General features: G+C 42.6%; 1 protein-coding gene across 3 annotated transcripts in view; it reads right to left on the bottom strand.

Annotated features, from left to right (window-relative positions):
- Window positions 1–15,717, bottom strand: part of CWH43 (cell wall biogenesis 43 C-terminal homolog (S. cerevisiae)) — a 52,369-nt gene extending 36,652 nt beyond the window's left edge. For 2 of the 3 annotated variants that reach the window (XM_010858911.1, XM_010858912.1), the window contains exons 1-6: window positions 15,612–15,717; window positions 12,697–12,888; window positions 8,946–9,066; window positions 8,434–8,588; window positions 5,381–5,582; window positions 3,574–3,662 (exon numbers count right to left, since the gene is read on the bottom strand). In XM_010858911.1, the coding sequence (XP_010857213.1) occupies window positions 3,574–3,662; window positions 5,381–5,582; window positions 8,434–8,588; window positions 8,946–9,066; window positions 12,697–12,888; window positions 15,612–15,654 (802 nt within the window). In that variant the 5' untranslated portion in view covers window positions 15,655–15,717. The remainder of the gene's footprint in view (window positions 1–3,573; window positions 3,663–5,380; window positions 5,583–8,433; window positions 8,589–8,945; window positions 9,067–12,696; window positions 12,889–15,611) is intronic. The other variant, XM_010858913.1, reaches the window with a different exon arrangement.
- Between the last annotated feature and the right edge of the window lie 6 nt (window positions 15,718–15,723).

Genomic DNA, 15,723 nt, shown 5'->3' with positions numbered 1-15,723 from the left:
TCACAATAAACTGTGGAAAATTCTGAAAGAGATGGGAATACCAGACCACCTGACCTGCCTCTTGAGAAACCTACATGCAGGTCAGGAAGCAACAGTTAGAACTGGACATGGAACAACAGACCGGTTCCAAATAGGAAAAGAAGTATGTCAAGGCTATATATTGTAACCCTGATTATTTAACTTATATGCAGAGTACATCATGAGAAACGCTGGGCTGGAGGAAGCACAAGCTGGAATCAAGATTGCCGGGAGAAATATCAATAACTTCAGATATGCAGATGACACCACCCTTATGGCAGAAAGTGAAGAAGAACTAAACAGCTTCTTGATGAAAGTGAAAGATAAGAGTGAAAAAGTTGGCTTAAAGCTCAACATTCAGAAAATGAAGATCATGGCATCTGGTCCCATCACTTCATGGCAGATAGATGGGGAAACAGTGGAAAGAGTGTCAGACTTTATTTTTCTGGGCTCAAAAATCACTGCAGATGGTGATTGCAGCCATGAAATTAAAAGACGCTTACTCCTTGGAAGGAAAGTTATGACCAACCTAGATAGCATATTAAAACGCAGAGACATTACTTTGCCAACAGAGGTCCGTCTAGTCAAGACTATGGTTTTTCCAGTGGTCATATATGGATGTGAGAGTTGGACTATAAAGAAAGCTGTGCGCCGAAGAATTGATGCTTTTGAACTGTGTGGTATTAGAGAAGACTCTTGAGAGTTCCTTGGACTGCAAGGAGATCCAATCAGTCCATCCTAAAGGAGATGGGTTCTGGGTGTTTATTGGAAGGACTGATGTTGAAGCTGAAACTCCAATACTTTGGCCACCTCATGCAAAGAGCTGACTCACTGGAAAAGACCCTGATGCTGGGAAAGATTTAGGGCAGGAGGAGAAGGGGACGACAGAGGATGAGATGGCTGGATGGCATCATCAACTCGATGGACATGGGTTTGGGTGGACTCCGGGAGTTGGTGATGGACATGGAGGCCTGGCTTTCTGCAGTTCATGGCATCGCAAAGAGTCAGACACGACTGAGTGACTGAACTGAAGACAACAAGCAGAATTCATAGTAATTGAATATTTCAATGATATTTATAATAACCAACATGTTCATTTTCAATTGACCAAGTTCCTCATACAATAAAATTATAAGCATTCTGTATAGTACCCTGGGGTCCTATCAATGCATTTAGGACATTGATGTCTTTTTAAATAGAACTTTGACTTTACTAATTTAATTGGCATCAAGATCTAAAGTTCCTGTCTCTTCACATTTGGGAAATTCTATTGGTCACTGTCATAATGAAATTCATACTCGGATCCAGTTGGAACTTAAACTGTACAATGAAAATATATGATTTCTTTTTCTTCACTCTACTTTGAGATGTTTTCCAGAGATGAATCATGGTGAAAAGTGGGCACTATCTCCAGATAATTAAGTGTGAGCTCCAACTTAATTCAGGTGAGCAGGCAGAGGGCGATAGAGTTCACAAATTACAGCCCTGCTTTCCTCTCTACTGCAAATAGCCATTAGAAGCCTTAAATCGTCTTGCCCCTAGGGACTTTTATTTAATACTTCAGAGAGATAGACAAGATTAGGTTTAATGCTCCAGGCTATGCTTACTTATCTGGGGAAATAAATATAAGCATAAAACTATAAGTTCAAGGCTTTCTGTTCTTTATGTTTCTGTGGACCTCAGCTTTCCTAGGTTTAAAATGAAGCTGCTACTTATGTGCCCAATTAACATTTTGCTCCTATGCCATGAGAAAAGGCATGATATAAATGCTGAACAACTTTCAGTGCATTTCATGTTCTTTTTCCTAATTGCATACACATTAAGAAGCTATATATGCTCACTGCACACTCAGCACTGACAAGGTTCTCTGGCCATTTTTGTGCACAATCACAGGAGGCTAACATTATATTCATACCAAGCGTTCCCTTAAGGAATGTCTACCTGAAAATACACAAACAAGTAAAAACAGCTCAACATGACTGCAACTGTGTATTCACACAGCTTCAGGAGGATGAGGGCCTGGTTAACCTCAGGAATTGAGCAGCCTACTGGCTGACACACACCGCCACACAAGGTGTGTACACTTGTGTGTACGGCACTGAGGGTGTACAGAATCGTATCAGGAGATGGTGAAGGACAGGAAGCCTGGACTGCTGCAGTCCATGGGGTCGCAAAGAGCTGGACATGACTTAACAGCTGAACCACCACCAGCACCACCACTTATGAGGTTATTAAACCTTATCTTCCATTATCATTACATGTTATCTCACAAACCCATACCCAGCATCTAGTACAAAACTGAATCACCTGCTTAATTAAAATGTATAAGGACCTCTCTGTTCACATAAACCAAACAGCATCTGCACTGTCACAGAGTGTGTATTTTTTTTTTTTAACTTAACACTAAAATTGACTCTAACCATTCCCACCTTCTAAGGGGAAGGGAAAAGAGTGACATAATTCAGTCACAGTAACAAAACAGTCACAGTCATTAAAATAAGTAGATCGGGGACTTCCCTGGCCATCCAGTGGTTAAGACTTCACCTTCCCCTGCACAGGGTGAGGGTTCAATCCCTGGGTGGGGAGCTAAGATCCCACGTGCCTTGGGGCCAAAAAAGCAAAACATAAAACAGAAGCAACATTGTAACAAATTCAATAAAGATTTTTTAAATGGTCCACACCAAAAAACCTTTAAAAAAAAATATGTAGATCATTCTGGAAATATGATAGTCTTCACCAACAGTCTATAACCCTAAAGGATGTGACTGGGCAGAAAGGGTACAGGCTTTTGAATAAACAAACGTGGACCCTCCCAAGACTGAATAGAGGAGTGAGGGGTGAAACTGGTTACCCACACAAGAGAAAGGGAAATTGAACTTCCGTGTGAAGTCCCAAAGGGGGGCATTCCTGAAAACCAGAGAAGCAAGACAGGGGAAGTGGTTCGGCCACATGGCATGTCCAACCCTCCATCTCCTCAGACCATCAATAAAACTGCTACAGACATCTGTACCCAGATAAGTTATCTAGGAGACCGGGGAGAGGATGTCAGCATCATCAGGCAGATAAGACAGCTAAGGAGGAGAGGGGAAACGAGGAGAAGGAAGCAAGAACCTGGAGCCAGTAACTCCCAGTAACCGTGGTGACATCTGAGTTCTAGGGGCTGCAGCTGGTGAGACTGTCCCACCCTCAATGGCACAGGCTTGTATGGTCATCTCCTTCCACCCCAGGGGCACATGCTGCTGCTGCTGCTAAGTCGCTTCAGTCATGTCTGACTCTGTGCAACCACATAGACGGCAGCCCACCAGACTCCTCTGTCCATGGGATTCTCCAGGCAAGAACACTGGAGTGGGTTGCCATTTCCTCCTCCAATGCATGAAAGTGAAAAGTCAAAGTGAAGTCGCTCAGTCGTGCCCGACTCTTAGTGACCCCATGGACTGCAGCCCACCAGGCTCCTCTGTCCATGGGATTTTCCAGGCAAGAGTACTGGAGTGGAGTGCCATTGCATACTTGTGAGTAAATTGGATAACCAAGCATTTCTACAGAGAAACTACACACCTGTAATCCACCAGATTAAACTGGAACCCGGAAACCATGAACAAGATGAGAGCATCAATCCACTCGCCAAGCCCAGCAGAACTACACCTCTGTTAAAAAAAAAAAAAAAAAAAAGACATGTTATAGGATATCTGACGCTGTTACTATTCCATTGCCCCAGATATAAAATGGAAATGTATCTTCTACCTCTAGGCACATCCAAGAGACAATGTGAGTGTGAAACAACCAATGAGACCACGAAAGTCCACTGGGAAACAATTTCATATACGTTCAGAACACTGACATAAGAGCACCTCTAACTTGTCATAAATGACATCTGCAGTCTTTCATGGTCAATGTAAACAAAGTAACTGAGCTTTCTCAGACTATTATAGTTCATATTGGCTATGGGACATTTTAAATGACTCTGCCAAAGTCAAAAAGAAAAAGTCACTGGGAATTGCTATTTAGTGTACCTCTTTTCATTTTTTTCTCAACCTCAGTCCTGCTTTTATCAATAGTCTCTGCCTTCCTAGGATTGAGGTGAGTTTGGTAAATAATTATAAATTGTGTGTCTTTGAAAATAACCACCAACTATTTCATTCTTTAACTACTTTGGCAAAAACTTGTAGGAGATGGGGAGGAAAAAAAGAACTAAACAGGACTTCCCTGGTGATCCAGTGGCTAAGACTCCACATTCCCAATGCAGGGAGCCCAGTTTCAATCCCTGGTCAGGGAACTAGATTTCACATGCTGGAACTAAGAGTTTGCATGTCACAACTAAGAGTCTGCATGCTGCAACTAAAGATGCTGGATGCTGCAACAAAGACCCAGTGCAACCAAATACATTTTAATAATAAATAAATAAAAATAATATTTTTAAAAAAGAATTTAACTAAACTTTAGTGGGAAATTACAACATGGCACTCAATGAAGTAGCTATAATATAAATGAACTAAAAAACACAGAGTGCTTACTAGATAGCAGGAACTGTTTGAAGATTTTTACATATACTAGCTCAGCTAATTTTCACAGGTCTGTAAAGTAAATGAAAAAGTGAAGGTGTTAGTTGCTCAGTTGTGTCCGATTCTTGCAACCCCATGGACTCTAGAACACCAGGCTCTTCTACCCACGGAATTCTCCAGGCAAGAACACTGGAGTGGGTTGCCATTCCCTTCTCCAGGGGATCATCCTAACCGAGGGATCGAAACCAGGTCTTGCTTCATTGCAGGTAGATTCTTTACTGTCTGAGCCACCAGGGAAGCCCAAAGTAAATGCTATAATTATCCCCATTTCACAGAGGAGGACACTGGGGAAAAGAGCACTTGAGTAACCTGCTGGATATTAGAAACAGCCGCCCACGTAGGACAAAGAATCTGAAACAGGCCCTCCGGCTCTGGAGTGAGGCTCTCGGCAGCTCTCCTGCCTGCTCCCACCCCCTAAGGTGAAGGATGGTCCTGGGTGTTCAGAAGACAGCAAAGGCCTGAGAGGACCCGGTTGATCACTGTCTATCTCCAAGTCAATGACAAACATTGATGAGGACCTACTGTGTGCCAGGCTCTGTCCCAGGGGCTTGGAATGCGTCTGCAAACAAAAAGCCCTTCCCTTCCCGTGCTCACAGTCCAGAGGGGCCACTCACCTGGCCACACACAGTCCTCAATCGTCCCTGTCACCTCCCAGCATTCCTCAGTACGGGGGCAAACAGCCCTCAAGCGCTTTCATCTCCAGAGTACACAGTAAAGTCATGCTTGTCTAGCTGCTCACACAGAACAGCAAGGTTTTCAACCATACCAGTCAATTTCTGGATTGCTTCCAAACCCAAACTCACCCAAATGGGTTCGGATCTGGCCCTGGATGGGGGTGTCCACTCACTGCCCATCTGGAGACAAGAGACACCTCTCCAAAAATCCAGTGGGTGAGGAACATGAGGCTGCCAAAGGCAGCGCCTGCCAACAACCAGTTCAGACCAGAAGCCACTGCCTTGGCTGCCTCACCATTCTTCTTCCATTGAGGTTTATAGCAGGCACCATCTAGAATAAAAAACAGAAAAGGGTCAGTTACACAGAAATTTACCCTCTACATTAGCCTACTTTAAACAAGTAGGAAATGGGACCTGGCTTCAGGGAGCTTACTTTAGAGGGGAAGGTAAGACCCCATAACAAGTAGAACATGCTGGGAGGCAGGCAGTGGGAGGCTAGATCAGGATTTCAGGAGAATAAATCATTTTGAAATCTGACAACTGAAAATGCAGAAAGGTATGTACTTCATGTGAAACAGACAGTTATGAGCTAAACTATATGTATGAAAAGTGAAAGGTGAATTCAGGGAACAAATGCAGTCCCCCTGGAATGGAACATTCCCAGTATACCAGGCTGCTTCTCCCAAAAAAGAACAAGGTCCTCATCTAACTCTCTGAGCCCCCAGAGTGTTAACAGCGCGTCAACTGAGCAGTTACTGTGGCCAGCCCCTCACATGAACTCGTTCAATCTTCACGGCAACTTTATGAGGTTACTAACTCTATTACTAACCCCATTTCACAGGTTGAAAAACTGAAAGGCCCAGAGAAAACAGATCCAAGATCACACGGCTGGTAGAGAGAGCCTAGCCAGTACCTGTGCTTTACCCTACTATACTTCCTAGGACTGTTTTAACAGTGAGGTCTCAGTTTGTTGCATTAGTGACTTCACATACAGAAATGTACCAACTGCAGAAAATGCTGGCAAGAGAAAGCCTTTATAGGAACAGAGAGCCTGCTGGGCAGATGCTTCGCGACACTGGGAAGCCTGCTTCGGGACAGAAAGAAACCTGAGAGTCTGCCTGTGGGAATGAAAGCATGATTTCATAGGCAGGAAGAAAGCCATTCTGCCCAGAAAGGAGTGAGGGGGAGGACAAGCAGAGCTGAAAGCTATGGGGGTGAGGGAGAAGGTGGTGAAGACAGATGGTGACCAAGGGCCTGAAGGCCAAGGAGACAGTCTTTGGAAAAGAGAGCAGCTTAAGCTGAATTTCCTGAGTAACAACACTGCTACACACTATGGTGTGTGACTCTCACCCCAAGGCACAGCAAATCTTCAATAAAACTACCCCAAAAAACGCTGCTAGGGATGATGAGATATCCTGGGAAAGCTGGAAAGGAGTTGAACTTTGTAAATGGGGCACAGGGCAAAAACAGGAAGGGACTAACAACTGGGTCACAAAAATTTAAAACAGAAGCGAGAAAGAAGCAAACTCCAGAAATGTAAGTCCAGAAATTACTTATATTTCTGGAGTTACAGAAACGTAAAGTCCAGAAATGTAAGGGATACCCTGAATCCAGATCCTTATCAGGCTGTCCCTGTGAAGTTTGCTGCCTGAGTTTCTACCTCACATGTGAGCGTTTTATAAAATACAAAACATATATTAGGGCGCTAGAACCGAGTTCTAAATGTTCTAATCAATATCAATGTCTCTTGATCAATTTACATGTATGATGTTCCCCTGTTCTCACCACAGCCATTTCATACCAAAATTCGAGGAGTTAAACAAACTCTTTGTTCATGGTGAGCCAAACTCTCTAAACTTTCTGTGAGATTTCTCCTTGTATTTACAGAAGTATAGTGACTCATTGAGAGTTACACACAAAGCCAAGAGCAAGTTAAGTAGAATCTAGCAACATTTCTTCCTTTTCTTCAGAAGTCGGGAGTTCGCCAGTAATGCAAACATCCAAATTCGCTTGTAAGCTCCGGACAGGTGATTCAAAAGGTGGTATGAATATCCATGGAGCTAGTGGTAAAGAACCTGCCTGCGAATGCAGGAAATAGAAGAGACAGGGGTTCGATCCCTGGGTCAGTTAGATCCCCTGGAGGACAGCACAGCAACCCATTCTAGTATTCTGGAGAATCCCACAGACAGAGGAGCCTGGTGGGCTACAGTCGATAAGGTTGCACAGAGTCAGACTTGATTGAAGCGACTTAGCCCACAAGCACATGAAAGTTTAGGATTTCCTTTCTTTTTACATTTCAAATTTGGAGTTTAAATACCTTCAGACTTAAGGGTAGGGTGGGTGGGTGGGGGAGGGGAGCAAAAGCAAAACACAAACCAAGAGAAAAAAAAGAACAAATTCATGCAGTTCTCACAGTGTTGGAGGAGTCCAAACCTCTTGGACTGCAAGGAGATCAAACCAGTCGATCCTAAAGGAAATCAGTCCTGAGAATTCACAGGAAGGGCTGATGCTGAAGCTCCAATACTTTGGCCACCTGATGCGAAAACTCATTGGAAAAGACCCTGATACTGGGAAAGATTAAAGGCAAGAGGAGAAGGGGACAACAGAGGATGAGATGGTTGGATGGCATCACTGATTCGTTAGACATGAGTTTGAGCAAGCTCCGGGAGGTGGTGATGGACAGGGAAGCCTGGAGTGCTGCAGTCCATGGGGTTGCAAAGAGTTGGACACAACTGAGTGACTGAACTGAACAGATGCAGTTCTCAAAGCCCTTGCTAACAAATAACTTTTCAGAGTGTTACAGATGGGCTGGGGTCAGTGTGGGGGCAGAGGGCTGACGGATCTCGTCCTGGAAAGCCCTGTTCAGAGGGAAAGAGGAGAAGACAGAGCTGAAAGCCAGCAGGGAACATGAGGCCTGGGTCTACTTTCCCACTCCACAATGAGACAAGCCAGAGACGAACGGTTACTGTCACCCTCTGTGCTGCCAAGGAAAAGGTGCCTTCTGCTCAGATAATAGTTCACTTCCGAGGCCAGCTACTCTTGCAGAGGGAGAAAAAGCAGACATGGAGACAGAGTGCGGAAAGACTCGTTTTATCTTTCCAAGATGTGTGACATTCAGATAAGAAAGGTAAATAAACTGTGCAAGAGAGAAAAATCCCTAAATAAACTGGGCCTATGCTTACCTGTGTAAATGCGATCAAGTGTGGCAATAGTACTTAATGTCAGTATCACTCTGTTGGACATCTGATAAGTCCAGACTGGGTTTAGTGACGTGTACCAAATGCGAAGAACAAGAAGAAGGATCTGTCCTAAAATGAACCCCCAGATTCTGAAGTACCTGTAAGCACAGAAATATTTTTAACAACTTTTTTGTGAGTGGTTTCAATGTACTCCTTCCATTGTGAATTTCACAGTGTCACAGAGGAGTATATGAGGTGGTCTTGTTGGTAATCTACACAACTTAGCCTTTATATAGCCCGTTACCTAGGCAACTCATTATAATTTCTCCATTCTCACAACATTATTGAGAGTAATGGCAAATACTCACATCCTGGTTTTGTGAAAAGGAAAAAAAATGAGACTTCGACAAGGCCTTCCTGAAAGCTAAATACTGTATCTTGGAATGCCCGGTCCCAACTTCCCTTTGGTAACTGACCACACTTGTTTGCCTATAGGCACAAGATGCAAACTATACCTTTGCAAGCCATTTCCTGTCCACCATGTCACAGCATGCACCACCAGTGAGGAAGACAGACCAAGTGCAAGGACCGTGAGCCGAAGTTTGGCATTTGGAGCCTGGAAGGAGGCGATGCTACCTACAAACAAATTTTAAGGAGAGCTAAACATTTCTGGCAAGCATGCCCTACTAGTTAATGATCTGCCTTTGATAACTGTTGTGTCTAATACCATGTTTACCCTCAGGAAGACAGAGTTAATGTATAATTACGTGTATGTATAAATCTTTTTGAACATTTTTATTGCAGTATTATTCATACCATAAAATTCACTGTGTTAAGACGTATGACTCAGTGGTTCTTAATATGTTTACAAAGTTGCACAACTATACCTGAAATGAACACTGTATTGTAAACCAACTAAACTTAAATAAAAAACTTTTTTAAAAAAAGTTCATCTATGTTGTAGCACATGTCAGTGCTTCAATCCTTTTTATGGCTAAATAATATTCTATTGCATGGATATACTGCTTTTTGTTTATTCATTCATCCCATTGATGGGCATTTGGATTGTTTCCACTTTTGGGGTATTATGAATAATATTGCTATGAACATTTATGTACCAGGTCTTATGTGAATGTTTCCATTTTTCTTGGGTCTAACTCCAAGGGGTGGAGTTGTTGGATCATATGACAACTATGTTTAACATTCTGAGGAACTGCCAAACTGTTTTTCAAACCAACTGCACCATTTTACATTCCCATCAGTAATGTGTAAGGATTTCAGTTTCTTCATATTCTTGTCAACACTTAATATTGTCTATCTTTTTAATCAGGGCTATTTTAGTGAGTCGAAATAATTAAGATCAAAACTAATCTAAATTAATTGTATTGGGCTGGTCAAAAAGTTCATTTGGATTTTTCATTAAAGAAAACCCAAATTAACTTTTTGACCAATGCAACAGTATGAACTAGTTTAACGGTTTAATAGTTAATTATGTACTGATTAACCTAAAATATCTGAAGGAACAGCAGTGAGACAGCATGTAACACTCAGATCAGCTTTGTAGTTGTGTAAGAATCCCTTCGGACCTCTGTGAAAAACAACGTTGTTTCATCTTAAGAAGTATCTGAAGTTCGAAAAAAAAAGTACATGAAAAGGGAGTTTTAAGGCAAAGCATGACTTACTTCAGCCTCTCTTTAGCATCATCAAACTCAATGGACACGTGGAAGAGCATCTGACACAAACTGGTTTCTTCATCCTGAAGTCACTTTCCTAACCCACATCGGAGTCACTTTCCTACCCACTCCGCTTCCTCAAATACAATTCTACCCTTTACTCAAGTAATGGGTTTTCAGGGAGAAAGGAGATGAAAAGGGAACAACAAGAAGTATCTCAAACACCATACTCTCCAGTTATTTCCTATTACATTACAGCCTCCAGAAGTTGCTGGGCCAGAACTAGACTAAAAACAAAAAACTGTCCCAGAAACTGTATGGTGAGTGGCTCTGTAGGTAAAGCTGCCACAGGCAGCACTGAGCAAAGGCAACAAAAGAGTGCACTGACGAGATCCGCCCCATAAAGCCAACCAAGGAGTGTAATGAGGCCATAGTTATAAAGAATTCTGTAAGCCAAGGATAGTTGAACTCAGTTACTATATATACTCTGGAAGTAGGAAGTTTCATCTTTATTATTTCTGGAGCTGAAAATTTCATGATCATTTGATATTTCTTTTCATTCCTACGGACATCATCTTTTAAAAGGATGCATTTTCCAGTGGTCTTTCCCACTGCTGTTTAGGGCTTCAGATCTTTGTGGGTAACCACAGAGCTGGCTACACTCAATAACCATGTTCTGCCTTCTTCAGGGACTGATGCACAGAAAAACGGAAGGTGAATTTCCTAGTGATTTCAGTCACTGTTCCTAGACCAGAAGAAATACACACAGCATGGTTGGTTCATGAACAAATGCAAACTCAGAGAAACCAATTGTGTTACAGCAAAAGGGCAAGACAGGCAGTACTTCTCAGCTACAGATTCAACCAGACTGGAGTCTGATATTTTTGTTTTTTAAACTTTTTCTCCATGACCTCACATTCTTACTTTTTTTTACCACTAGTACTTTTCCAAGGTCTCTCAATATTTATTAATATAATAACCTCAAGTCTTTGTGATAGTAAGTGTATATTTTTTAATTACTGGGTTTTGCCAATGTAACATATTGAAATCCAGAATTCAAACACTATGAAAGGTATACAGTGCAAAGTTTCATTTTCATGTCTGTCTCAATATCAAATTTTTCACCTCAGAAGCAACAAAAATATCAGTGTGTTTTAAAATACTTTTGGACCTATTTAATGTGTGTTCAATTAATTACTATATATATTTCATCTAGCCTATTTTACACAAATGTTAGCATTCTGAACATACTGTTTACTGCTTCTTTTTTTCTCACTTACTACTGAAGAACATTCCATTTCCTTACATAAATGTTCTCATTCTTTAGTATAGCTGCATAGTATTCTATAGTACTCCCAGTTTCATAACCAAAATTTATTTAACCTAACCTATCCCATATGGATAATATTTAGATTATTTCTGACACTGTTATTATAAATATTGCTACAGTGATTAAATAACCTTTTATTTTTATCATTTGACACATACATAAGCTTATCTATAGGATATATACCCAGAAGTGGAATTGCTGAGTGAAAAATACAGAGTTGTAATTTTGATAAACACTGTTAAATTATCCTTTGCAGAAGCTGTTCAAATTTACATTCCCACCAGCAATGCATGAGTGCCTGTTTTCTCATGCTTACAATAGTGTTATCTAAGTTTGTTCTTTATCAATATGATATGAGAAACTATCTATAAATATATATATATATATGATTTGTATTCTACACCTTTTAGTATCTTTTAAAGAATGAATTATATTTCCTTTCCAGTAAACTGATCATATCCTTTGCTTTCTCTTCTATTGAGTTATTGGTCCTTTTATTGAAAGTGAAAGTTGCTCAGTCGTGTCCAACTCTTTGCAACCCCATAGATTATACAGTCCATGGAATTCTCCAGGCCAGAATACTGGAGTGGGTAGCCTTTCCCTTCCCCAGGGGAATCTTCCCAACCCAGGGATCAAACCCAGAGCTCCCCCATTCCAGGTGGATTCTTTACCAGCTGAGCCACAAGGGAAGCCCACGAATACTGGAGTGGGTAGCCTATCCCTTCTCCAGTGGATCTTCCCGAGATCATATCCTTTGCTTTCTCTTCTATTGAGTTATTGGTCCTTTTATTACTGATCTGTAAAAACTCCATATATTAGTGAAATTAGCCCTTTGACTAGAAGAGTTGCAATATTTTTCCTAATTTATTGATTACTTTTGCTTACTACAATTTCATCATGCATAATTTCCATATTTTTATGCATTATCATTTAAAAACTTTTTAATGACTTCTGAGTTTTGTATCACAGTTGGAAAAAAGAACGAAAACATATTTAATAATTTCACATCTTCAAGTTATCTTTCCCCTCTTCAGTTCAGGGGTCCTTAAAATTTTCCAATCTGACAGAAAAGTTAAAAATGTAAATATGCTGACTCTTGGTCTAGACTTACAATTCTACTAAAACTCTTCAAGGCAGTAGTAAGACAAAGAGACATCTTTTATTTTTTACTTAATCATTTAGCATTCAAAGAACAGTCTATATATTTTCCCTGGATTTTTAACTAAAAAAAAAGAAACTTAAGGAATCACTTTTATATCTTACCAACAGTAATTATCCGCAGCAAGGCTAGCATCCATTTCTTATTAACCAGATTCCAGACAGGAGTAATTGTGAGGAATAATGGAGAAAGAAATGCTATGGCAAAACCTTCCAACCCAGTGAGTCCCAGTGTTTGCAGGGGAAAGTAATAGATCATTGGGCTCAGGTCATGGCAGAGAGACCAAGAAACATATCCTAGGAGGGAAAAAGGGAAAAAAAAACAGTTTTTAAGAGAGAGAGAAAGTGTAACTTTGTCACTGTTTCAGAGGACAGCCCTTTCCTCCGCTACAACTGGACTACTTTCCTGGTGACTCAACCTGCCAATGCAGGGAACACATGCAGGGTTCAGTCCCTGGGTTGGGAAGATCACCTGCAGAACAGAATGGCTACCCACTCCAGTATTCTTACCTGGAGAATCCCATGGAGAGAGGAGCCTGGCGGGTTACAGTCCATGGGGTTGCAAAGAGCCAAACACGACTTAACAGCTAAACAACAACAACAACTACTACCACAACTGCTCTGGCTGGCTGCCCTCCTTCATGACTCTAGCCTTAACTGGGTTCCAATAAGAGAATTCCATCCCCTTCTCAGATCAAGGATGAGAATGGCTTCCAGTTGTTTTTAGTCCCTCAATATCCCCTGTTTGTCCCTTTAACCTCATTCATCAGTTTAGTTCAGTTCAGTCATTCAGTCGTGTCCAACTCTTTGAGACCCCAAGAACCACAGCACACCAGGCCTTCCTGTCCATCACCAGCTCCCAGAGTTCACCCAAACTCATGTACATTGAGTTCGTGATTCCATCCAACCATCTCATCCTCTGTTGTCCCCTTCTCCTCCTGCCCTCAATCTTTCCCAGCATCAGGGTCTTTTCCACTGAGTCAACTCTTTGCATTATGTGGCCAAAGGATTGGAGTTTCAGCTTCAACATCAGTCCTTGCAATGAACACCCAGGACGGATCTCCTCTAGGATGGACTGGTTGGATCTCCTTGCAGTCCAAGAGACTCTCAAGAGTCTTCTCTAACAGCACAATTCAAAAGCATCAATCCTTCAACACTCAGCTTTCCTTATAGTCCAACTCTCACATCCATACATAACTACTGGAAAAACCATAGCCTTGACTAGATGGACCTTTGTTGACAAAGTAATGTCTCTGCTTTTTAATATGCTGTCTAGGTTCATACAGGTAGGTAAAGTGAAAGTAGCTCAGTGGTGTCTGACTCTTTGCAACTCAGTGGGCTGTAGTCCACCAGGTTCCTCTGTCTGTGGAATTCTCCAGGCAAGAATACTGCAGTGGGTCGCCATTCCCTTCTCCAGGGGATCTTCCCAAATCCGGGATCAAAGCCAGGTCTCCTTCATTGTAGGCAGATTCTTAACCATCTGAGCCAACAGGGAAGCCCTGTAATGTGGCAGTCCCTTTATTAAAGGCTCTTCATCTCAGCCATCTAGGTTCAATCTGGTTTCCTGTCAGGACCCTGAAAAAATTTCCTCAACTAAGTTGACCTTTCTTTAATGAGCAATATGGTGAAAATCAAAAACAGCAAAAAACAATAGAACTCCTTCCTCCCACTGCAGACTACAGCCAAAGGCAGGTTAGTTAGGAAATACTTTAAACCTAAGCCTTAGGAGGCAGTGTGGGGTAGTGGAAAATCCAGATTTGAAGTTACTTTCACATCTGCTGACCTTGTAATCTACAGTGATGATAATTAACCAATGGACATTTAACACATGTGAGGCTCTAAGTATTCACAGGGATCTTTTTTCTGATTCCTCAGACAACCTGTGTCCTATGAAACTAACACTATTTCTACTCCTCCTTTACAAATGCAAAATCAAACAACAAAAACTCCAGAGATCCTGAAAGTTAAGTAACTGTCTAAGGTCACAAAAGTAGCAAATAGCAGTGAACTGAAAACCAAGGAATCCAGTTCCAAACTATTCTTAATCACTGAAAACAGTACTTTTAACCACCTCACAGAGTTATGAGGATTAAAAAAGATCGAGTACACAGAGTACCTAGCACCCTAGGTACCTACTGAGTGCATAGTTCTTTTTACATCTTGTACTTGTGAGATACAGACTGGGCCAGATAATGAGCCTCCCGCCACCCCCCACCCCCCAGCATTACCAGCTCCCAGAAAACCCAGTTCTTAGGAAGGCACCCCTTCCTTTCATTGTGAACTACCAATCTCCCAAACGTTTGTCTGGGAGTTCTGATTTCAACCACAAAACTCAGACAATATTAACAACAATAGTTGCTCCTGGTACTTTTTACAAAGCTGCTAAGGGAGCACACGACGGGACTCGTGTCCCATGTCGGATGTTTGTGGCCAAATATTCACAATGTGCGACCACCACCCAAGCCCACTCGTGCCGGGCCAACCCAAGCAGCAGACACGGCCCTGAGTGTTACAGCCAGGGCGTCGAGGGAGGGGGAACGGCGCCCCTTTCTGAAAGGTGCCATTTCCTCCTCCAAGGGATCTTCCTGACCCAGGAATGGAATCCCCTGCATTGGCAGGCAGATTCTTTATCATTGAGCCGCTAGGGAAGGCAAAGCTCGGTACTGAAATTTATTCAGTTAAAGGTCATGGATGAGGGGACTCGGGGTTGGTACCAGCCTCGCGGTTCGAGGCCGACAGGTGAAGAAGTCGTGCCCGTTGGGCGCAACACCAGGATGGCGTAGGAGCTCGGGAAGACTCGGGGGAGCGCCGGATCCTCGGAACCTCAATCTAGGGCTTTTCTCTCTTTTTTAAAATTCCTTCAGCAGCGGAAGGTGACAGGGGACGATAAGCATCTCTATTCCGGGCACCGAGCTTGCTTTCCTTCCTCCCGGGGCTCAGCCAAGCCCGCCGAGCATCGTGGTTCCCGGTAGGGCAAGGGGGACCGACCGGCGAATGCGCGGCGGGCGGCCTTGGCTTACCCAGGAGGCTCTCCAGGAGCACCTCTCTCCATGGCGAGGTCATGGCCGCAGCCCCTACGTCCCGGGCCAGCTGCCGCGTCCTCCCGAGCCTGCGCCCACGCCCTGGCACCAG

The sequence above is a fragment of the Bison bison genome, unplaced genomic scaffold (genome assembly GCF_000754665.1).
Source record: "Bison bison bison isolate TAMUID 2011002044 unplaced genomic scaffold, Bison_UMD1.0 scf7180017864451, whole genome shotgun sequence".
Lineage (NCBI taxonomy): Eukaryota > Metazoa > Chordata > Mammalia > Artiodactyla > Bovidae > Bison > Bison bison.
This window is presented reverse-complemented; position numbering and strand designations above follow the sequence as displayed.